The sequence below is a fragment of the Typha angustifolia genome, chromosome 5 (genome assembly GCF_048772165.1).
Source record: "Typha angustifolia cultivar Huaian chromosome 5, ASM4877216v1, whole genome shotgun sequence".
Taxonomy (NCBI): Eukaryota; Viridiplantae; Streptophyta; class Magnoliopsida; order Poales; family Typhaceae; genus Typha; species Typha angustifolia.
The window spans coordinates 5,902,600-5,925,553 of record NC_133243.1 but is presented as its reverse complement, the minus strand read 5'-3'; the positions used below and the strand labels follow the sequence as shown (position 1 = coordinate 5,925,553).

General features: G+C 37.1%; 3 protein-coding genes across 7 annotated transcripts; all 3 read right to left on the bottom strand.

The window, feature by feature from the left end:
* Nucleotides 1-361: 361 nt before the first annotated feature.
* On the bottom strand, nt 362-7,689 carry LOC140760230 (respiratory burst oxidase homolog protein E-like). The gene is made up of 14 exons (XM_073097096.1): nt 6,977-7,689; nt 6,689-6,848; nt 6,560-6,608; nt 6,347-6,460; nt 5,726-6,232; nt 4,732-5,115; nt 2,960-3,055; nt 2,295-2,410; nt 2,041-2,211; nt 1,787-1,946; nt 1,490-1,675; nt 1,262-1,390; nt 810-888; nt 362-700 (listed from the first exon to the last, which is right to left on the bottom strand). The coding sequence occupies exons 1-14, from the start codon at nt 7,569-7,571 to the stop codon at nt 591-593; spliced, it is 2,856 nt and encodes a 951-aa protein (XP_072953197.1). The 5' UTR covers nt 7,572-7,689; the 3' UTR covers nt 362-590.
* Nucleotides 7,690-13,371: 5,682 nt separating this feature from the next.
* LOC140760335 (uncharacterized) lies at nt 13,372-17,143 on the bottom strand. 3 transcript variants are annotated; one of them, XM_073097259.1, is made up of 9 exons: nt 16,420-17,143; nt 15,639-15,710; nt 15,417-15,475; nt 15,120-15,187; nt 14,684-14,790; nt 14,456-14,505; nt 14,290-14,372; nt 13,649-14,184; nt 13,372-13,558 (listed from the first exon to the last, which is right to left on the bottom strand). In XM_073097259.1, the coding sequence occupies exons 2-8, from the start codon at nt 15,691-15,693 to the stop codon at nt 14,070-14,072; spliced, it is 537 nt and encodes a 178-aa protein (XP_072953360.1). In that variant the 5' UTR covers nt 15,694-15,710; nt 16,420-17,143; the 3' UTR covers nt 13,372-13,558; nt 13,649-14,069. The 3 variants fall into 3 exon arrangements, with proteins under 3 accessions (XP_072953360.1, XP_072953361.1, XP_072953359.1); XM_073097260.1 differs by lacking the exon at nt 16,420-17,143 and adding an exon at nt 15,834-15,883; XM_073097258.1 differs by lacking the exon at nt 16,420-17,143 and adding an exon at nt 15,936-16,025 and having other exon boundaries at nt 13,374-13,558.
* Nucleotides 17,144-18,697: 1,554 nt separating this feature from the next.
* LOC140760100 (uncharacterized) lies at nt 18,698-21,230 on the bottom strand. Of its 3 annotated transcripts, none has more exons than XM_073096910.1 (6): nt 20,939-21,222; nt 20,627-20,717; nt 20,418-20,485; nt 20,272-20,328; nt 19,944-20,198; nt 18,698-19,016 (listed from the first exon to the last, which is right to left on the bottom strand). In XM_073096910.1, exons 1-6 carry the CDS (start codon nt 21,044-21,046, stop codon nt 18,891-18,893), a joined length of 705 nt encoding a protein of 234 aa, XP_072953011.1. In that variant the 5' UTR covers nt 21,047-21,222; the 3' UTR covers nt 18,698-18,890. The 3 variants fall into 3 exon arrangements, with proteins under 3 accessions (XP_072953011.1, XP_072953013.1, XP_072953014.1); XM_073096913.1 differs by lacking the exon at nt 18,698-19,016 and adding an exon at nt 19,033-19,853 and having other exon boundaries at nt 20,939-21,227; XM_073096912.1 differs by lacking the exon at nt 20,418-20,485 and having other exon boundaries at nt 20,627-20,785; nt 20,939-21,230.
* Nucleotides 21,231-22,954: the final 1,724 nt, after the last annotated feature.

Sequence of the window (22,954 nt, the reverse complement as noted above, 5' to 3'; positions counted from 1 at the left end):
GAATAATCATAAATTTTGGCATTTAAGTTTTCTCTGATGAAGAATTTTTAAAATAAGCTGAAGCTTAATACATTAATAGGGTTCATTTTTTTTTGGAGAGAGAAAAACCATAGGAAAATAATTTTATTAGCTCAAACACCGATAAAGTAAGGATTTTTCGATACAAAGTATTAAACCCAATGGCATAAATAAAATATAATAAGAAAGGCATGAACCTTGGCAGATTCATTAGTATCCATTGTGATACTTGAGGAAGATGCACTCATTATTAGTTAAATGGAATTAATTATATATAGGCCATCTCCAGTCTATTATTTATACAAAAGCTTGAAGTAAATAAAAATTAAATGAACACAAGAGATGTAAGTAAAACTGTACTAATACCTTGCATTAGTAAATATGTTTGTGTACATGTATAATTCTAAATTTTTGATATAGAGAACTCCTATCCCCCCTCCTTTTTGTTAGTTGATTTAGTTCATGCCCTACCTTCCTCTCCACTTGTATATTATGTATAGTTGTTTCCCTTTGCAGTAATTCTCTTAAATTACACAAAATTTTGATTCTTCCTATATCTGTTATCAGAACAGTTAGAAGTATTCCTTGTGGAAGTCGAAGCGCGTCGTTGTTTTATGGCTCATCTCCTGTGATAATCTCTTCAGTTCTTTAGCTAGAGTTGGCGCACCGCAGTAAAAGACTCCTAGACAACAAAGAAAATTTTAAGTAACACCACATGTATCAGTACAATGAAGTTTACACCTATTCTTATTCATCTCTTAGAGGAGATTTCAATTTGTGAAGAGTACTACCTACGGTGGCACTGGGATGCTTGTTAGCTATCCTTGTAAAGACTTCTTTCCAGTTGGGCCTTGCAAAGTGTGTTCTTACCTGCCAAATGATGAATGCAGTTGTTGTAAGTTAAATTAACACAAACATAATGATTGTGGCCATAACAGAATTATATTAACCATGAGAAGTCTCTGTATACTTGTTATACTCCTCTCTATTCCTTTTTCTTTTTCAAATTTTAAGTTAGACCCTTATGACTACTAGTAAATACTGAAGATTACTAGAGTGATTAATAGGTTCCTTTAAAATATTCTAGGAATTCTGAAAGAGATAAAGGTAAGATATAAGCATGATCATATCATTCAAGAGATATCTATATAATGATGATTTATCATTTTCTTCATTTTGTTTGTTTTAAGATGAGATAGAAAACAACTGAAGTATTGAAGTTTTCTCTAGAGATAAATTTTACCCGAGTGCCTGAGACAATGTCAACTCCATGCTTAGCATGATTTAGGGCTTGCACCATTGTGAGTAGAGTAGTCCTCGCATCTCGCTCCTCGTACACACTCGTCAAATAATTATGCAGCTCTATGACACCCTGTTCCAATTTCAAGCCAAAATTAGTATCTATCAATGCAACATAATTCTTCCTTATTAATGCAAACAAAGTAAAGGAGTATGTGAAAAAATAATATACCTTCTTATCCATTTCAGCAACCTCATTCATAACTCCTTTGAACCATTCAAAAGATCCAGGCTCTCTTGTAACCCAGTAAAAATGTGCACAGCTAGTTCTGTATGCTCTCTTCTTGCTGCTGCTTGACCTGGAGAAGGTGAAGCTGTTCATGCTGTCCTCAGATCTGCTGGTCTCCATTGCTAAGTCCTAACAAATTAAGATCAATATGCAACCTAATTAAAATAAAATCTTCGAGAAAAATAAAAATAAAGATCAAAGTAGTGCAACAAATCTAAAGTAACAGGGATGAGGTTTAACCATTAATTCCTCTGCTATTTTAATGTTGTTGAGTAGGTCTCTAAGAATGCTTATAAAAGGCGTCGCTCCTATACCGAGCCCCACGAGAAGTAGAACATCATAATTCCGGAAATCTTGTGCAGGAGCACCGTAAGGGCCATCGACGAGCAGTCTAGGCAGGCTGAATTAGAAATGAAAGATTTGAGTTTGAAATCTTCCAAGTATCTAAGGTAAAACAAATGTCAGATAGTGATATAGTGTAATAGTATTGTAACCTTCTTTGTTTTAGTGAGCCAAGCTCATTAAATGTAGCTCTTCCTGTGGAGCATGATGAGAAGTAGTGTTCTGTAAAGATGTGCTTCAGTTCTTGTGTCCAGTCACCAGCTGTTCGAATGTGCACACTAAGATAGTCGTCGCCAGGAGCAGATGTGATGGAGAAGGGATGCCTATCGAACACCAATATATCTTTTGTTATGTGATATAATCAAAGCCGAGTAGGTACAGAGGAAACAGGATAAGAGGCAAAAACCATTCAAATGGAGAGATTGCGGGACACTGAAGGAAGATATATTGCCCACTTCTATATCGAAATCCATAAGGCTTGGACATTGTAATTGTCAAGACACTTCCTGGTAGCAATGAGACCTGAACAAGTAGAATGATATCAAAGGAAAAGAAATATGATTGTATAGATATTAAACTTCTCTATTTTTGCTGAAGAATATATTACTCTGGCAGTGTGGAATAACAACAACGTAACAGGATACTATTATACTACTCCTTGTTAGTCAAAACTCAAAAGGGTAAAATAGTTAAAGAGGTTACAGGCAGTGACTAAAGCATGATATTATGCAACTCTATGGAATTTCCGTTGATTAGCTAAATTTTTTGTCCTAAATATAGAATGGGCATTCAAATGGGAAAATGAACGAAAAAGATGGTTGATTTGCTACTCCTGGCAGGAATTTTGCTTTTTTGTTGTAATTATAGCTTCCTTACATGGATGAAACATTAAGCTAGCTTTCTTCAAAATCTGAAGTCTAAATTGCATCTTTACCAACACATTAAGGAGTTTAGTTTCTCCAGAATCAGCACTAGTATGTCTGAGTTGTTAAACCTATTAGAGAATGTAAAATTCCAATAAGGATTAAAATTAGATGATATAGTTTTTTTTTTTAAAGAAAAAACAATCACCTTCAAGATTTTAACTGAGTAAGCCTTGGAACGAAGGGCTCGTAGCATTCTTTCACCCACATATATCAGCAGAGGAACAGATATGTACATCCACGTCTAGCAAAACAAAAAAAATCATAATTATTAGTGCCTCAAATAGGATAAGAAACCTAATATCTAACTACCCATGAAATGAAAAGTGCGTGGTAAAAAGGACAGAAATTTTACTGACTGCAATAAATGTTGCTTTGATAAATGGCAGTAGAGAATATTAATACTGCACTTGCATGTGCCCATCAACCTAATATAGTTCAGAATGGTTATCATTTGAGTCTTCTAATAGGTCCACATGGACATACCATCATACCATGGGCTATATTAAACGAAATCAGTGGGGCAAGGCATCATACCCTTTCATTACAGCACCTCTTTTAAAGTTGATACTAAGATGCTACAACCCCTTTGAACAATGCTCTGGAAGCCACTATATAATTTTTTTGCTTTGGAAACCGAACATGTGACAAGTGACAACACAATCTTCCTACTTAGGTGGGTCCACGCCTATAACAAATAAATACAAAGGGGACCAGAGGTAGGTAATGGACATCACCCATAAACAGTGATAGGCTTAAAGCCACACAATTAGTCACACCTACATGCACCAAACTTGGGAAGAAAACTATGACCCAATTTTGTTATTGCATGATTTGGAATTTTGGACTATGTCATCAGAGTCAAAATGGTGCGTTGCAGAGTGATGGGGGTTTTGACAATCTAACAGTGCGAGTTACGTCCACGATGTCCACAATTAACTTACAATATACGTTAAAATATTTTGATGTCTATCATTGGATTCTCCTTAGAATAAAGTAGAAGTCAGTGTATGATGGGATGTAAATTAGAAACAATTAGGACGAGTATCTTGGTGGTCTTTATTTTGAAGCCAAGTGGGCAGTTCCTAGCTACTTATCTTCCAGGCTGGTTTATAGGATAAACCACTGCCTTCTTCCCTGTGCATTGGCAAAAATATCTTACAGTAGCGGCAGTAATAATATGTCAAATTCTTAATAGATTGAGTCTTTATTCAATCTAAGCTTTCACATTACCTGGGATATAGTATAATATTTTTTTATGTTCTGATTTAGTGAATATTATTTTATTTTATTTTATTACTGTAAGAGTAGTGATGCATGTTACTGCACTATTGCCCAGATATGTTTATCTACTTATTTATTTTTAGCCGTAGACTTTGGAAACCGACAAGGAGGACCTAATTACCCTATAATTATGCCTAAATTTGCTCCCATGTGAAGGACGGTACACACCAAACCTCCATCCCCCCTACCAAATACTACAAACTACGACTACACCTGTGTCTGAGAGACGACTAACATATACTATCTTACGCATGTGCACATGGCATATCGCACGTTTCTTATTCTCCAAACTTAATCCCAATATCAATAGAAAACTAACCAATTCGTGAGTTAAAAAATAGAAGAAAAAAAAATTCACACTCTTCATCATTTTTTGTAGGTATATTTCGAGTCCCATGTTCTCGATTTGACGGAACATATTAAAAATTAAATATTCCTTCGGAAGAGAAGTGGAAAGAGTGTGTATTTTTTAATTTCCATTGGCTATAATAAATTTAGGATTTTTTCGACAAAAGTCCAATGCATGTGGTTCGAAATGTAAGTACTACTTAAAAATATAGGGTGTGAAAAGTAATATGTAATTTCTGAAGAGGAAAAAAAGAAAGAAGAAAAGTTTAGGGGATGGAGAGGCCTTACCGTTTTCTGGTACCATTCGTGGACGAGATACAAGAAGTAGCTGTGGATAAGCAGCAGGGCGTAGACGATGACGAGGAGGTGGTGAGAATACCAGAAGGCGTTGAAGCCGGTGAGGCGATTCAGGGGGAAGGGCAGCCTCATACCGTTCTTTCGGAATGGGTGGGTGGCCAGGGTGAAGGAGACGGCCATCAGGACCACCATCGCGATTCCGGTCACCCCCTCCACCCCGTACAGGAGGCTCGCGAACGAGGGCTTCTCGGACCCGAAGTCAGGAGCCACGAGCTCGTACTGGTCCGGGCTCGACCCGATCACACGTGGGAAATCGCACGCGAGGTGGTTCCCCGCATGGAGGGTGATTCCCACCACTATCGCCGTCGCAATCATCTGCGGGAATAAAAACCAAATTCAACAACCGACGAAATAAGTTAAATTTACCGTCAATCATAGTGGAAAATTGGAGAATTGAAACAATTTAATTTGAATAATGGACAGTTAGGACCGGAAGCTAGCATGTATAGCGATAATGACGTAATCTAAGTAAGAGGACAGCTTGCAGGCTATTGGAGCCCTCAGTGGGCCTTGGCTCTATGTGGGCCCAGAAATGATTGGCCATGTATAACGTGGCAAAGGTCTGTATGCTCTGCTGTCGTGTCCTCCTTGGGGTGTAGAATAAAAAATGGGGATGGGCCAGAACTGCGTCGGTGAACTGATTGCAAATTTTCTTAGTCTATAACTGCCCCTGCCGTAATTGGTGATAATAATGGGACCCGGGTCCCTGGCCCAGAGAGCGGACCAATCACTTTACGGCGACAGCAGTGGCAACACCACCGTCCACCGAGCCTACATCAAATCCCTTCGGTCCAGTGAGAACCAGTCACGTTGTTCTGACCAAGAGAAAAGGAAGCCAGCTGCTTGTCCTAAAGACTTCGACAGCTGACCGACTAAGATTGAGACACGGTTTCCCGAGGTACCGCGTTTCCCCGTTTCTGAGTACCTTGTGAAACGTAATGTTATCGTCGAAAGGGACGAAGAAGCGCGCCCACGTGGAGCGAAGCCACGTCAGCGTGTTGCGGCACACCGGGAGTAGCACCACGGCCATGTTGAGCTTGAGGGTCTCCGCCGCCCCCTTCGCAGTGGGGAGGCAGTAACCCATGACGTGGAACGCGGCGCGCCGCCGGTACTGCACGAACTTCCACAAGAACACCGCCGTCATCGCCGCTACCCACAGGGCCACCACCAGCAACCGCCGCCAGTTCTCCTGCACGGCCATTCTAAGCTGCGCCGCGGCGTTGCGGAATTTGAACTTCCTTCGGACCCGCTTCGGCTCCTGTCTTCCTCCGCCGGCAGCGGCCCCGGCCCCTGCCCCGGCCCCGGCCCCGGCGACGGGGCCACTGGCTGTGCCGAGGTTTTGGCTCCAGTTGGCGGCGCTCGTCGTGCTAAGCGGTCGGCTGTAGTTCATGTAGCTGTCCCTCTGGAGAAGTAGCGCCTCGAGCTGCCAAAGCTATAATAGCGAACAACGACAAGCGCGTAAGCGATTGACACGTTCAGTAATTAATAATGGCAGTTCGGATATATATAGGTTTCCAGGAGGTCCTTTTGGGAATTGAACTCACACCTCAATGTAGCCAAGGTTCTCCGGATCGAGCTCCTCCATAATTAGTGCGGCGTACTCCTCTGCTTGCTCTTTTAGCTTCGCCAACTTGTTTGCGGAGGCACTAAGAACTATAAGCTGTAAAAGAGAATAATTATCCCCAATGTTACTTAAAAATTACGACAGTGGGGCCACAAAAGCCGTAGCGTTTTCTAAACAGTAGCTCGTTCAACTCACCTCCCGTACTTCGTCTCTAGTTATCCTCCCATCCACATTGGTATCCACCCTATCCAAAGATCATCGGATAAATCACCAAATTTATCCATCGAAATAGATCGCGAAGTAGAATAAGCTTTGAATACCTACATATCGAAAAATATCTGGAGGCGAGCATCGAAGCTTTGGTCGGAAATCTGGAGCCAGAAATCGTAGAGCTCCTCCTTCGTTATCCGCTCCAAGTTTTGCCGCCGCCGCCTCGCCAGCGCATCGAATATCCCCACCGCGAACTCCTTCGAATCCACCATTCCTATTAACCAAAAAAAAAAAAGGGTTAAAATCCTCATCGGTCATCATTCCCAATGCCTCACCGAGGCGGTGATCACACCGCAATCCAGAGAGATCAAGAGAGATCCAAAGAGAGTGGGAGAAGAAGACCTATACATTCGCCGAAATCATCGCGAGAGAGCAATCCATCTCTCGCAAGACAATTGAACCGCTCCTCCACTCGCCACCACAGCTCCGCCGCCTGAACCGAACCGGTCGTCCGGCTGATAAACCGGAGCCCCTTGAGCGCTCTCTGTGGCCCCGATCGGGTTCGGTTCAGCCTCGCCTGGATCCGCCTCTTCTCCCTCGCCGCCATTGCCGGCGTTCCCGGCGCCTGCGCCAGCTCCGACGATCGGAGAGGTGACGGGGACGGCGATCGCAGCCACGCGAACTTCTTCCGGATCCGCGACGTCGTCGACGAGGACCGGCTCAGGCTCCGGCCGCCGGGATCCGGCGTTACCCGACCCGGCACTCCGCCGTACAAGATGGAGGAGGTAGTCGGCGTGACGCTGCGCACCACCATCGACTCCTCGTCGAGCTCGAGCATCACCTCGACGAGATCGCCCCGGTTGGAGAATAACGGCGTCGGCGGGGTCTCGTCGTCGGTGCCGCCGTATGCGGTGATAAAGGACTCGGCATCGGAGTCCGTGTCCTCCGCGAGGAAGTCGGCGATCCGGCGGTGGCCGGATTTGCGCGGCGTCACCATTCTCGAGGTACGCCCGGTACCTTTTCTTGCTCTTTCGTCCTCCTCCTCGCTCTTAAAAAGGAAGTAGAAACTACGAATTTAATGCTCGGCGATGTGAGGCGGACGGAGTGGTTGGGATTATTGTAGAAAAATCCGAGAAGAAAGTAAGAGATAATAATAATGACAAAAGTTTAATAAGTTAAAAGCGATATTATATTTAATCATCAAGGACTAAAAAGTAAACTTTCTATAATCGGTGGCCTTTATTTACCATTTCTTGGCGGGGCCAAAAACGGTGGGATTAAAATACCCTTCTACTTCAAAGAGAATTATATCCCGAGAAAGAATTTTATACCTGACGATACGGGGGTAATTTGGTCTTTCTGGGCCTCCGTTTCGTTCTCACATACCTGTAAATTTAAAATTAAATATTACTTTATAATTATTACATTATCTTTACTTAGTTATTTTTATTACAAAAAATAATTTGACTTAAATTTTATCATAAAGCATTCCATGCCATATTTAAACCTTTTTTTTTTAAAAAAAATTCCACTATAAATATATTTTAATATTGTCTTGTTTTATTTGACAATAAATCACAATATATCACTATTAGATGTGAAAACGAATAGAATATAGCTCAGATAGTGATTAACTCATAATTGGATTTATAGTTTTTAGTTTAGATACGAATTCCGATACAAAAATTAGGTAAGTAAATAAAATTTAAAATTATATCCTAACTAAACAGACATAAATATATAATTAAATCTTAAATGAATAAGGATATAGACTAAGTATGGATCAAAATCTTAATCAAATAAAAAATGTACAAGAAATTCGTTTTTAAGAATACAAGTATAAATTAGCTTGCACTGGTTAGAAAAGGACAAATTAAGGAATACATGAACTTGCATAAATGAAGCTTATGTATAAATTAATCAACTTGCATCACTAACTAGGAAGCTTATGTTCTTCTTCCCTTTATAGAGCTCTGCAGCTTCCTTCCTGGATGTTGGACTTAAATTTTTCAAATGTCTCATTGGCCAAAATTCAGGAAAAGCATACCCTGTACTGTATAAGATATAAATGTAATGCTGCTTAATCTAAAGCTTAACCCCTGAGCAAAATAGCAGAAATATAAAGATAAGGATTATTAACCTTGTCACATATTAGCAAAGGCTTACTCCTTCAAAGATTATCAAAGAGGATGTAATATAGATAAACCCAATAACAATTAAATCTCCATCACAATGAAAATAGATAAAAGACAATGATACGTGAAATTGATGCATAAGCTCGGACTAAGTGGATTCAGGGAGCTGTTGATGGTAATAAAGAGTTGGATTAATGTGTGACCGGAAGAAATATGAGCACAAGACTTTGATTAAGAGTAGTAGATTGGTGAGGAAGGGTTGTTCATGTTTATCTCATATATAAAAGAAAGAGATTGTTGAGTATCATATCATATATGACGGTATAATGAATGTTTATATAGATTATGAGTCTTCACCTAATAGCTTAAATTTTTTGGTTCAATTAAGTTTTAAGATTACCTTATTTTACTTACACTAAACTCCACTATCTCTCAGCACGTAAAAGAAATAGATAGCATGTTATGCATTAATCTAGCTAGGTTTAGATTGAGCTTTTAGCTTCATTTTAAAGTTTAATCGACAGATTATTATTATATATAGACAAAAGAAAATGCAATTCATTTCACTTGAATCACATTGACTCACAAAAGAGAGAGAAAAAAAATAAGAATACTAAAAATAAAATGAAGAAGTTTATTAAAATGCTATAAACTTTAGTGGCTCATAAATTCTCATTTAATGCGTTTGCAATAAACTAAAATATAGTTGACCATTGACACAAGATGATACCGTGGTGGATTCATAAATTACTGTTGTTGTAGCATTACTTAGATTGAACCAAACATATATATATATATATATATATTTTCAATAACTTGTGCAGGATTTTGAGCTCTCTTGCACTCAAGCCTAACTGAACAAAATATATGTGATTTATGTGGAACTATTTGCAAGTTGATTGACGTTGACAAAATTGTCCAAGTTCTGCAAGCAATTAAAGAGCTATAAGTATGTCTCAAATTTGAATAATCCTACATATAACAAGACAAATTATCCATCATCCTATAGAGCTTTTTTTCTTATTAGAATAATTTAGCAAATAGTGAGTTCCAAACTATTTAGAGTAACAAGTGAAGTTTAATGCTATGAAATCGACTTTAAAATACGTATCATGTATCGTGTTTTCACATTAGAAAGCGAAAGCGAATCGCTATTATTGTAAGAAGATCGTTGAACAATTTTTTTCAAGAATCGAATACATTTAATGGATGGCATCTCCATTAGATCTCATAATTACAATTTCTCTAAGTTAACACGACTCACCTCAAACCTCTTACAATACATGAAGAGAAATTTATTATCGAAATAAAACCATATCGTATCTAAATACAATACTCTCTATATTTACCATATAAAACTATAATTTTAAAACAAATTTAGACATAACTTCAACTTAAAGACTCTGAAATATAAATCTAATATTGACTCTAAAAGGTAATCTTCTGCATTAATTAGTGTTTCATTGCGATCCATAAGTTGCGAAAATTATGTTTTACGTGAATTACTCTCGTATATTCGAGCGTCAAATGAAACATATCTACAAAAATCACCTACTTATTCAACTACTCTTAAATAATTAAACATTGATGCTAATAGTAGTATGAGATCATAGAAAACCTAAAGTATACTAATAGCTCGCTGTACCATCGCAGTCTATATCACCTGAGTTGGTATACATCACTTTAAGCTATACAACAAGAAAGTTTTCTACGACAGTAGGTCCCAATATAAGATCAGGAAATTTTTGTCGATTAACGGTTACCGTCGGTGATCTCATAAGAAAGACTCGCGTTACACTAGGGTTGTAATCGGGCCGAGCTTAGTCGAGCCGATGAAGCTTGAATTAAAAACAATTTCGAGTCTACATTTATAATCAAGCTTCAATTGATATCTTTGCAATTCAAGCTGAATTCGAGCTTACATGAATCATTCAGTCAATAAGTAATTTTAATTCTAATTTCGTGCCTAGTCAAATTTAATTTAGATTTGAATTAAACTTAAAATAAAACCTAATTCAACTCTAAAATATAAATTAATAGATTTTCTAATCGATGTATTTGAAAAAGATACAATAAGATCAAAATTTAGAACTAAACTACAACAAATTTTGGAATACATAACAGAACAATACTATACTATAGACAACAACAAAAAAAGTGTGATCAGATTAATTTGATGGAGCCGGCTCATGATCTAGCTTGGCTCAAAGGTATTTTTAAGCCTATTTAGAAGATCAAGCTCGGTTCAATTTATTTTTCAAGCGGGGCTCAAACGGACACAATCCGGCTCTACCTTAACACTTTGATGGAAACCCTAGTTTCCTTAACCACTACTTGATGACGTACAAGTCCATTGGATTTAAGTAGTTCCAAGTATAAATCCATTTTAAGTGGCTTCTAATACCAAATCAGAAAGGAAATACGAAAGCAAAACCCTGCAGGATATACCAAAAGGGTCAAATCAGTGTCACGACTTTACTGCCCATTAGGTAAGCAATCAAAGCAATCATCATGTCATTAGCTTGATTAGCTTGTTGAAGACTAAATGGAATATTTAGTCAAAGTCGATGTTCATCCAGAAGAAAGGACCACCCCTAAGACCACATCAAATTAATTGCAAAGATATAGGTATTCAAGTAGTGGAGGAATGATCAGAGGTGGGCTTTTGTTTGCCGACCACCATTTGGTGACAATAATCGATTGAGTTCTTAGGGTTTTTTTTTTTTGGTTAAAAGAATTTAGCGGTGCAAACTAGGAGTTGCATTGAGTTCCTTGTCATCTAGAAGATGGGAGTCCTAATCCAACTATTTAGGAAAAGGAGTGACATTAGTCAATTACCTCAGGTGAAATCTAATTACTTTCTTGGAAGAGTAGCGTTTAATAGTGTCCCAATTAACTTGATGTTATTAAGTTTTGAATCCGCAAACACTCGTACAAAAGAGTCTTTGTTTTTTATTTTTTGGATGAAAAGTTCGTCGATTGAGCAGGTCATTGATGGATAAGATTACAGTTTCAATCCCCAGATGGATCAGTTTAGATCTTACAAGGGTTTGATTGATTTGCTAGACTGATTAACACATGGGCTAAGGTATCGTTGACTTTATCCGTAAAACACACCTTAATACATGGTAACATTCTTATCCACCTCAAACTTCATTGAATGATAATCGTGATATTCCAATTGAATGCTTCATCCTTGCCATCGAGCGCTATCCTATTCACTTCTTTAAAAAATTATAATTAACACGTTAAGAGATCGGATATATCACACACTATTAATAATAAATGTGAAAAATAAATTATGAAAATACAATACAAACACAAAGATTTGTTATACGAAAAAGTTTAAAATTATATAAAACCACAAATCCAAATTGTGATTGAAATTAATTATTAATAACTTAGCAGTTACAAGATAGACTTTATAGATCGCTCATTGATCTCAACAAATGTATATGTAAGATTTTGCTCTCTTGAACCTATAACACACTACTTCTTATGATCAGTTTCCAAATGTTAGATATTGATCCTTCCATCTTAGTGATCCTCAAGATGTAGTTTTTTTAAATTCGATATAGTTCGAACATGCATTCGAATGCCAGTAGAATTAAGCTAGAAAATCTAAAATCATACAGGTGTTCAAATACCAAAGACCAAGATTGTTCAAACAAAATGTCAAACTTCCGTCTATCAAATAAAACAATTATGTTTGAACCACTTACAAACACATATTCTTAAACTATTTCTATCTTTAAAAATGCAAGAAATTACGTTGGAATCACTTACCAACACTTTCAAGAAAACTAGTCGTTAACTCGAAATTTTGTAAAATATTTCATCCAACTTATGTATATACTGATTACAAATAATCTATATATATATATATATATATATATATATATACTCCAATTGCACTAAATCTACTGGTCCAATTGAAATTATGATAAGAACCCACCCTAATTTACTGCTCCGAATAGTGACCACTCTCGGAAAGAGAAAGAGAAAGAGAAAGAGAAAGAGAAGGGATTCACGTTGTAGTCTTTGATATAGCATTAAAAAGAGGAAATCTACTGCTGAACGATCGACATACACGTCAAAGTCAACCTACGTAGATGTGGCTAATGGTAAATTGTAGGCCTTTTTGACTAACAGTTAGCTGTCAGAACGTATGACTACGTGTACCATCATTCAAGATCTATTGCAGGCTAACGTATCCATTGCATGTATTTAATAATCCTAACTATATTAGTTCAAATTTTATGAATCATAATTCCAACATTCTAATCGTTGACCAACCTACTCAATGATATGAAAAAGTAAATATATGGTATACGAGATATTGTGGGATTTTATGATGTAAGAATTAAACCATAGATCACAGCTTAGATTGTGCCTCAATTATTGGGGTACTAAGACAAAGAGAGGAATAAAGAAGAGGAATTTCCACACCCTATTACTTACATATATGATTTATATGATTAGCTTTCACTATTCCCTATCATACCGTTCTATCAAGTTAGCTCAGCTTTCTACTTCTTTTCATGGTAGATAACTATCACTCAAGGCAACTGAATTAAAAGTAATGCTATGCCCACAAATACACTACTAATCTTAAGACATCATCTCATTCATTGATAGTTTCTCTCTATTTTAGGGCAATCACTATCAGCGGACAAGATTATACCACGTCAAAAGTTATCGTGGTGTTTAAAGAAAGACCGCCATATTATTAAGTAATTAACATCAAGTGGAAAAGGTATATATTCCACTATTGTGGCAAAGCCATCGAAAAGGATCCTTCTTGCTATTTCCAAGTCCCAGGTGTCTATAATTCACTTAAGTCAAGATTCTGCACAATAAATACAAAATTAATCCTCTCATGGAAAAGTTTCACTAGTCTATAAAGACAAAGCATCAAACAATAGCTTCCTGATCATACCTGTTATCAATCCAATTATCTAATATTCCCTGACAAAATTTGCTCTGAAACAGAAAGATAATTTTTTAAAATAAAACAAAAAAGGAGATAAATAATGAATTCTGCTATTCCTAGGACAAAATCATCAGAGTAAAAGGAAAAAAGTTAATCCGGAATTGCCAATCTGGATTTCAGAGACAGTTCTATATATTATTAACAATATATCCTAGTCCATCTTTGAATGGTTGGAAGAGTAGAGACCTACTCCCATATAACCCAATAAAGGAGATAGCAGGCTCAATGAATACGTCAAGATGGAAGATTGGACAAATCTTCTAAATGACCATTGACCAGGACTCAAGAGGCTGAGAATTCCACACCATTTAAAAACAAAACCGAGGTTAGGAAAGCAACATTTATGTTTGGTATTGTCTAATCAAACTCAATGTGGTTTTGGTACATAGCCATCAACAGCAAAGTTCCGTGTAGCTGCCGGTAATGCTAAGCGTATACCATCAAGTTCAGGCTTCGCAATCACTTGGCAACCAAGACGAGACCTGCAAAGATGCTTGGAGTTAATTCAAAGAAGAAAAAAAAAAATCTCAGTTATATGAGATAAAGCACATATATTTTCTAGGCTTTATGAGGGAAGGTCCACATACGTCTCAGTGAGCCCAAATGCAAGGTCCAGCATATCATTTTCTTCGTCAGTTGGATCTCCTAGTTTATTGTAGTAATCCACATCCTAAATGGAACTTGTTAATCAGGTAAGTGCTCTTACATCCTAAAATCGTATGAAAGTTGCACAGGGTAATGGTGAGAGCATACCATGACAATCACATGGCATGTAGAGCATGCAAGTGAGCCCTCGCATGCTCCTATAATCACACAAAGTAAAAGAGTAACTAATTAGATTACACGATCCATGGCAATTACCAATATACATTATCCAAACTTCGAACTTTTACAAGGTCCTTATGAGTTGTAACTATTTGAAGTGAGGAATTCCATTGTGACAATCTAACCAGATATGATTTCTTATAACAAGCCAATTACCTTCAAGATCTATGCCATTTTCATGAGCAGCCTCTAACATGGACATTCCAATTGGAACTTTAATGTGTGTCTCTGTCCCATCCTTATTGACAAATGTGACTGATATCCTGCATATCACCACCTCTCATTGTTTCACAGATGAAAAGACATGATAAAAGTAAATCCACAGTAAAATTTAGATGATTAACTAGATGAAATACGAGCATACAAGTAGAAGGCTATAAGCATACAAAAGAAAAGCTGAAAAGTCCACAGGAAAATTTACATAAATATCATAAAAGAAGGTAATTTCACATAAAGATTAACTTCACAAATGCACTTAGCACATTCCAAATCACAAGATAATTATCTATTTTTAGTTTATCTTAAAACATAGAAGTTCAAAAGAAATAGCTATGCGAAAAGATAATATGCAGTGAAAAAACCAAAATCTCACATGTCCTTTTTCTTGCTGTCTTTCTCATGAGCATCAGTAGTTGTCGCAGTAGAAAACAGAAGATTCTTCTGAAAACAATATGAAAGTAATTGTTAAACATAACAACTCAACTAACTCATAAAAATGACATCAAGAAACTCTAGAAGCTTATCTCAAGATCTGCATACAAAAAGTAACTACACGACTGAAAATAAATAAATAAATATATATATATATGACAAATCCAGTATATAGACATATTAATTCTCATAATTTGAAAACTTAGATGAATGGTTATCATTTGAACATAGAACCAACCGCAGGATTCAAATAGTGACCAGGGTGGTCATAGCCTCTTTGCGTTACGGAATGTTGACCTGCCGAAAAGATAACTAGTGTTAATAAACTTAAAGAAAAGGAAAAAAAAATGTAGGTTGGGCGAAGATAAGTTCCAGAACAACATTTAGACGTCCAAATAGTTCTCTAAAATATTAAGATTTAGTAAAAATGAAACCTTTTTTAAATAGTTAAGAGAAATACCTACTCTAGTCTCGCTAAAGATTCGCACTCCAAGCTGTGAGATTCTTGATAACATGATCAAACCCAAAAATCCTGTAAATTATAGAACAAAGCACATAAAAACTCCCAACCACATCCAATTTCTCGATAATAATCGAGACCGAAACCCTAAGTAGGGTTTGGAAGAACCAAGTCCATCTCCGCCATTACATCTACCTCGCAATTAGTTTTCGAAAATCTAACAACTAAATATACCAGAGGATTTCTAAGCCATTCGAATGGGAATTAAATCAAAATTTGAAATAAATAGAGAGATACCTTTCCGAGAAAGGTTTCCACGAAGCGGGAAGGAAGAGATAGAAAGCGCGGCTCGAAGCTAGAAAGTTCGAAGGGGTTGATCTACGGCTGGCTTTTTTTTTTTACAATTTACACCCCATCTTCTCTATTATTTTTAATTCAAATTTTATACTTTATACTGAATCGTTTGTAGTTACATTTCCAAAAGAAACACTCTGAGTGGTGTGTTTTTATGTGATTAAATGAGAAAACTTTTTTTCCAGAGATAATATTAAAAATCATGAAAAGACGAAATGTGAAGCATAATTAACACGATAAGCAGGGTGTGAAATGGAAAACAATATATAAGTTGGGCTTCATTCTAACTTTTGATTGAGGCCAAGAGAGGCCCACGGCCTTATAAGATGTGCCTATTCGATTGAACACTTGAAAGGTAGAGAGAGCCTCACTTGCATGCCTAGATTTTCAAGTGTTCACAAAACCATTGAAAAGTATAAGCAGAGACCTCTGTTAGGGTTCTGGTTCCTCTTCTTTCCTCGCCCTCAAGGGTTTTCCTCGCTGGTGTTAGGTGTTAGTTTAGGCTAGTGGTTGGGTGGAGGGGACGGGTTCTTCTTCTTCCCTCTTTATTTTTTCTTGCACTTTATTTTTCTTCTCTCTCCTCAATTGTCTTCCTCCCTCAACGTCGCACTTCCCTCATCGTCTTCTTGATGGTTCTCCTTCGTCTTTGCCGGATCCATGTTGTGACGTCTCTCTTCCCTCCCACTCTATTGGTCTCCGCCATACCTGTCAGTTTGTCGGTACTCCCTCTTTCCTATATTTTCCTCTATTCTTCGGTAGTGGCTCCTCTCTTTTCCAATCGCATCTATCCTCTCCCTCCACTTATGTATTGCTGCCATAGTTATGCTTCTGCCACCTTTTTCCCCTCCACTACCTTCTCAGCCTCTTCCAGCCCTACTAATGGCACTATGATAGCTATTGCCGAGGTAGCTTACAACATCATGATTTTGGGTTTTTTATTTATTTCATCTTATCTCTTTTCTATATGTACCATATGTTTATGTGTAGTTGTTAGTATTGTTCTCTTTATTACTGCTCCCCTCCATTGTCTGGTCACTCTCTCATTGGATCCTCGCATAGATATCGCATCAGAGCAATTTAATTTCAATTTTACAGTTAATGTTTGCTAAGTTGGGTATTATTTCTCCACCTTGAAGATTTAAAGAAGGGTTGTGTTTTCGTCCGTGAATTCTTTAAAGTTGTGCTTAGAGTCGTATTTTATTTGTAGCCTAACTTATTACCTTATTTTCAAGTTATAATATTATTATATATAACTAAGTATAGAACTTGTGTTAAAAAATTATCGTTCTATTTTTTCCTCTTTATATCATGTATCATGTACCATGTACCGAGCCAAGTTATCGAAATGAACGAATCTTGGCGAGTAAATTCAGACCCATTTAAATACTTCTAATTTTATTGAGTTATCATGGAGAGTCAAAAGGAAAGATTAGAAAAAGGAAAAAAAAACTCAGCCCTAATTAAAGAAATCACTTAATCTAAGATTGGGTTCATGCACATGATGATTAAAATTCAAAGTCTGAAGTCACCAAGTTGCGTGTGAATGAAAAAGTAATTAGTGTCCCATTTCTACCCACAACCCAACTATAGAATATAGGATAGATAATGGTTGATTGTGATGGCAAAAGTTACAACTAATCAAGCACAAAGAAACAAATGGGTGGGCTTTTCTCAATACCATGAAACATTAGTATCAATTGCATCAGGAAATGTATAAAATGCATGCATCTCTGTGGATCTCCACAGTCTTCCAATCTTTTCCTTGAGGGGAGAGGGGGAAGGGGAGGGGGAGAAGAACCGACATGTCCTTTCCTTTGGTCTCCATCAAAGAGCCCAAGTTGCATGGGTACAAGTGGAAAAGCATACACAGGGAGGTGGTTGTCGGCCATCCAACTATCCCTCCAAGCTACCACACTATTATGTGTCTACTAATTATTTTTTTTCTTGGTACTATTGATTATGATTTAACAATTAAAAATGATTAGTTGATAGGAATGCTTGATGGCATTTGTAGTAGAAGTTAGGTTTTGTGTTTCTCTTATTTTAGGAATGGTGTTTGGATGAAAAGATATTCGTGTGAGAAATTCTTGAAAGGGATCTTTCATGACTTTTTTCTAAAAGGAAAAGTGAGTTTTGATTAATTAATTAATTTATTGTCACAAGGTATAAAATGATTGACTAATATCATAGCAAAGTCTTTTTGAAAAGGAGAAAGTTGATAGGCAAGAGTTCTATAACAATATCCAAGAGCTACAAGGCATCATACAGGAATCGTAAGGGCGACGACTCTTTTGAACAAACCCCTACAACTTAGGTGAAATATATATTGCAACAAAAAATATTCGACGCCAAACTAATAAATCAGCCACTAAAATGAATCTCTATGCCGGCACACTAATTACATGCATTTAATAGCTCTTATGACACTCGAAATTGAATATAAAAAGCCATAGCATAAGAGTGATTGCGGTTAAAATTCTTGGATATATTCGGACCAACCTGCATAAGATTGGGCCACAATAAATTCTAATTTTGAGGTATAATAACAAACTCTTGTGTCACACCAATTTACAAAACTAATATTTATCTAAACAGACAAAGGATTGAATTGAGCAACAGCATGGAAACCACACACTGGTAGGAGAAAGCACACATATATTCTCTATGGTAGTGTAGGAAAAAAACATTCATGAACTCGATCTGTTGCTTGAATCAAATGGAGCAATTGAATTGGAGAAGCAAATGAAACTAACAGCACTAGTTCTCTTACAAATGTTCTATAGCATCTTACGCTATTTGATTTGTCGACAAATGATAATTACCAGTTAGAAGAAGGATTGGAAACTTACTTAAATTAAAAAGAAAAAAATTAAAGGAAAAATTAAAGTCAACTTGGTTCTAAGCTGAGATCCCTGCATCACGAGATGAAACATCATGCTTTGATGATATCTTTTGCTTTCTTCCGTTCCTTCTTTTGTTGTTACTTCCTCCTCTTCCTTTGGAGGACTGCCCTGAATCATTTGACTGCAAATATAACAATAAAAAAGATGGAGGAAATAAGAGAGAGTAACAGATTATAATAAAAACATCAATGCTTATCATCATCCCTTTTGAATATACTATGTTGATGATCGATGAGTGAGTGTTAGATTTTCTATTCAAAAAAGACTATATAAATGCTAGAATCAATGCAATTCATTTGCGAGGAATATTTCCTGCCGAAATTAAGTTAGTAAATGATTAAACTATCTTTACCATTCTTAAATCATACTATATTTCTATAGGACTAGTTAAATATATTCAGCTGATTAACATTTGCAATTTTGTGTGGACTATGAAATAATCAAGTATTTAATTATAAAATATACGAAGATAATACACGAGTTAAAGTGTAATTTTATCACAAAAAAAAGAAAGAAAAGAAAAAGAAAACAAAAGACAAACAAAGTACTAGGCAATTTGAGGTTTGCTTACTTTTTAATTCATATAATTCATACCTAATGTGATGCATAATCCAAAATTAAACAAATATCTCGTGTTCAAGTTGGCCTTTTATCGGTGGTCACAAACCACCGATGAGTTCATCATCAACACCCAAATATTTCTAGCCAACGAGTCCTACGTGGCGGCGCTACTGATAGGGAAAACCACTGATTGTGGCCCCACGTGTCACAAGCCACTAAACAAAAGGCAGGACAACTGCCACGTCAGCAGCCACTATGTTGGTCAGACACTGGCCCCACCCGCCCACAGCAACTGATTGAGCAGGATCTGATCCTATGCAGAAGAATCTGCAGGAAAGACCAGCGGTGGTACTCAGCGATGGTTTGCCAAGTACTCTAATTGTAGCAATTCCTGCAACTGGATTTGCAGAGAATCCACTGACTAGCCCAGCTCAACTAAATGAATTAATACCGGAGAAACAACTCGGTCAAGGAAGAGGCGACTCACCCCGACGCAGAAACCGGCGGAACTCCGATCCAACTCGCCTAGCTTCGACTTCCCCGAGTTCATCTCCGAGTTGCCCCGCTTGCTCCCCCCGTTACAAAACGGTGAGCCCGACGGCGACCGGGATGCCGCCGAGGGCGGCGCGAAGCGATCAGAGCCGTCGTTTCTCTGGGCCCCACAAAATCCACCGTCCAGGTCAGCCTGGAACATGTCCACGAACAGCTGCTGCAGCTCCTCAAAGCTCTCGTGCGCGCTCTCCTGCCAATCAAACGGGCCTGTATTAAATTAAAACAAAAATAACTTTTTTGGATTAATTAATAATTATCCTTACATTTGGCTTTGTTTGGCTCATCATTTGGGCCATTTCCCCGAGGAAATCCGCCATTCCCTATTAAACCCAAAATTAAATATAATCAGGATAAATTAATTCATTAAGATGATAATAACAATTAAGAAAAACAAACGGGTTTAATATACGTTATTATCTTCGTCGCTGTCGTAGACTCCAACGTCGTACAGGAATCTCTTGTTGGAGTCTGAGAGTACTGTTCAAATCGCAGGCACAAAACCCCGTAAATTTTGCTTCTTTTTTGTGTGTGATTAGTTTAATGATTAAGAACGAAAGCACGAGGATTTTTGCCTAAACCTAACGTGAATTAAATAATAAAGAGGGGAGATGAATCTACCGGAATAAGCTCCTTGGATCTCTTGGAATTTTTCCTTAGCTTCTTCGAGGTGGGTATTCCCGGAAGCGGAGCACTTATCCGGATGCCATCTCTGCCGTCGAGAAATCCGGATAAATCAATCGGATAAACGATCGAAACAGAGGAGTAATCCCAGATACGCTAAGAGATCGAAGAAACAGAGGGGGAAAATAACGATTTCGATCCACAAATCGCTTAAATCCCAACAGAAGAATGGGAGAAACCGAAAGCTTTTGAAAGACCCATCAACCCAATAGCCATAAGTTTCCTCTACGGAGAAGAAAAGGCACGTACCATGGCGAGCTTTTTATACGCATTCCTCAACTCCGCATCGGAGCACTCTTTGTTGAGACCCAGGACGGCGTAGAGATCGCCGCCACCCTTCTCTCCGCCGTCGGCCATTGCAGCAAATCCGACCCCTGACCTCCGATCCGAAGAGAAGCGGAGGCTAGAATTCCAAACCCAAGATTATAAGGAAGTACTACTCCATCTCCCACACGCAAAACTTTGGACAGAGCGCAGAGAGAGAGAGAGACAGAGAGAGAGAGAGAGACTCTACAGGAAGCCTCCAGAAACAGTCTAGTTATTAAAACTTCCTTTCTTTTATATAGTTTTAAGTGAAAATTTCTTTATTAAGGAACTAAAGATCAAGGTCGTCCATCCATCCTTTTTTACTATATAAATATTTATTTATTAATCCCGTACTCATCCTTATCTTTTAAGTTGGTGCAGAATAGATCGGAACCAAGTTTTTTTCTACCGGACCGAGGCTCCATGGGGAGATAAATTTTAGTGAAACATTTTAGGGACTTAGTTGTAAATTATTTAAAGGTAAGGTGTTAAATGCATTTTTCCTTTAAAGAACCCTAATGGGGCCCAAATGATTCGGACGGGATTGATAATTGATTGCGCGGAGACGAAGGCCAACCTTCTCGTCGCTCCAGAAAGTTCCCGCCCGGATTTCTCTGGAGCCCTCCTCGCAGAAAGGACGCGAAGTTGAACGAAATTACGGCGTGCCACTATCACGCCGAAAGCTGTGGACCTTTTCCACCGTAGGATCGGAGAGATCAACCGCAACGGGCTGAGATATTTTCGCATCTCTCTAGAATGTTCTTCGGTGGGCCCCAGCATCGACTCGAACGACGGGGGCCGGAGGGGGAAAGTGGGACCGGGTAACAGGGGACAGCTCAACTTGTAAACATTTTGCAAATAACCTCCTATATTTTAATTTTTTTTATACAAATTAATAGAGAGCGCTCAAATAATTTTAAAATTATATGGCAGGCTAAATTCTCTCATTTTATCTCAATTTTTTAATTTACTCTTTATATTATGCTAATTATATAATAAATTTTATTAAACCTAATTTATTTTTATAAAATTTAAGATAAAAAATTTATCTATTTTACTTAATATATATGATGAGATGATTTTAATTAAAATATACTAAGTAAAATATATTTAACCCTAAATCTTATTAAATGATTTATATTTATTCTCCATATGACCTCCTCCAGTGGAACAACAGCTAACACCAGTGATCCAAAAACAAAGGACAAAAAAACCTTATACAAAACGATCTTAAAAATAAATTGGGTATGACCAAGTGATGAACTTTAAAAGGTCTTATTTTTCTGGTGATTTCTTCTATAATTTGACTTCCAGTATTCCCTTCTGCTCTTATTTGTTATTTGGATATTTGTCAACTGAGGTCATCATCACCAATGAGCTGGAGTGTGAAGAAGGAAATTGACAAGTTTAGGAGATAATACCTTTTCAACTATACTTCTCTCTTTTTCTCTCTTTTCAGTGTTCATAATCTTTAAACAATTTATATACATTTATATATATATAGAATAATCTTAACTACATGTATGACATGACCTTAATAATTAATCTTTACTGTTCTCTTCTTTTATCTATTCTATTTTTTTTCATTTAAAAAGATAATTCAAAATTAGTAAATTAAAGAGTATATAAGATATTTTACGCATGTGACTAAATTAATCGATAAAAAAATTAGAGATTGTTTTCCTAATAATAGGAGTTTCAATTTTTATCAATTTATTATTATTTTTATTTTATAAAAAAATAGATAGTTAAGAGAGAAAAAAATATGACTAATTTATTATTATAATTTAGAAAATTGATCGGCTCAATTAATAGTTCTTATTGAATGATTTGACTTTAAACAATTAAAATAATAGTGGACATAAATATAACCCAATAATTTGAATTAAAAACTTCCTCCCTGTGAAAAAAAACATAATAAACTTTATCTAATAAAAGAGGCATCTTTAGTTAAATATA

What these genes read in the sequence shown, in the direction of transcription:
- LOC140760335 (XM_073097259.1), bottom strand. Translation starts at nt 15,693, where the DNA reads ATGTTATCAAGAATCTCACAGCTTGGAGTGCGAATCTTTAGCGAGACT. An exon ending in CTTTAGCGAGACTAGAGTAG is followed by an intron (nt 15,476 to 15,638) that starts GTATTTCTCTTA and finishes TCTTTTCGGCAG; the next exon opens with GTCAACATTCCGTAACGCAA. An exon ending in AAATGGCATAGATCTTGAAG is followed by an intron (nt 14,506 to 14,683) that starts GTAATTGGCTTG and finishes GTGTGATTATAG; the next exon opens with GAGCATGCGAGGGCTCACTT.
- LOC140760100 (XM_073096912.1), bottom strand. Translation starts at nt 21,046, where the DNA reads ATGGCCGACGGCGGAGAGAAGGGTGGCGGCGATCTCTACGCCGTCCTG. An exon ending in CGTATAAAAAGCTCGCCATG is followed by an intron (nt 20,786 to 20,938) that starts GTACGTGCCTTT and finishes TCGATCTCTTAG; the next exon opens with CGTATCTGGGATTACTCCTC. An exon ending in GATCCAAGGAGCTTATTCCG is followed by an intron (nt 20,329 to 20,626) that starts GTAGATTCATCT and finishes TGGGTTTAATAG; the next exon opens with GGAATGGCGGATTTCCTCGG.
- LOC140760230 (XM_073097096.1), bottom strand. Translation starts at nt 7,571, where the DNA reads ATGGTGACGCCGCGCAAATCCGGCCACCGCCGGATCGCCGACTTCCTC. An exon ending in CTAGAGACGAAGTACGGGAG is followed by an intron (nt 6,461 to 6,559) that starts GTGAGTTGAACG and finishes TCTCTTTTACAG; the next exon opens with CTTATAGTTCTTAGTGCCTC. An exon ending in GCATCCCAGTGCCACCGTAG is followed by an intron (nt 701 to 809) that starts GTAGTACTCTTC and finishes TTTGTTGTCTAG; the next exon opens with GAGTCTTTTACTGCGGTGCG.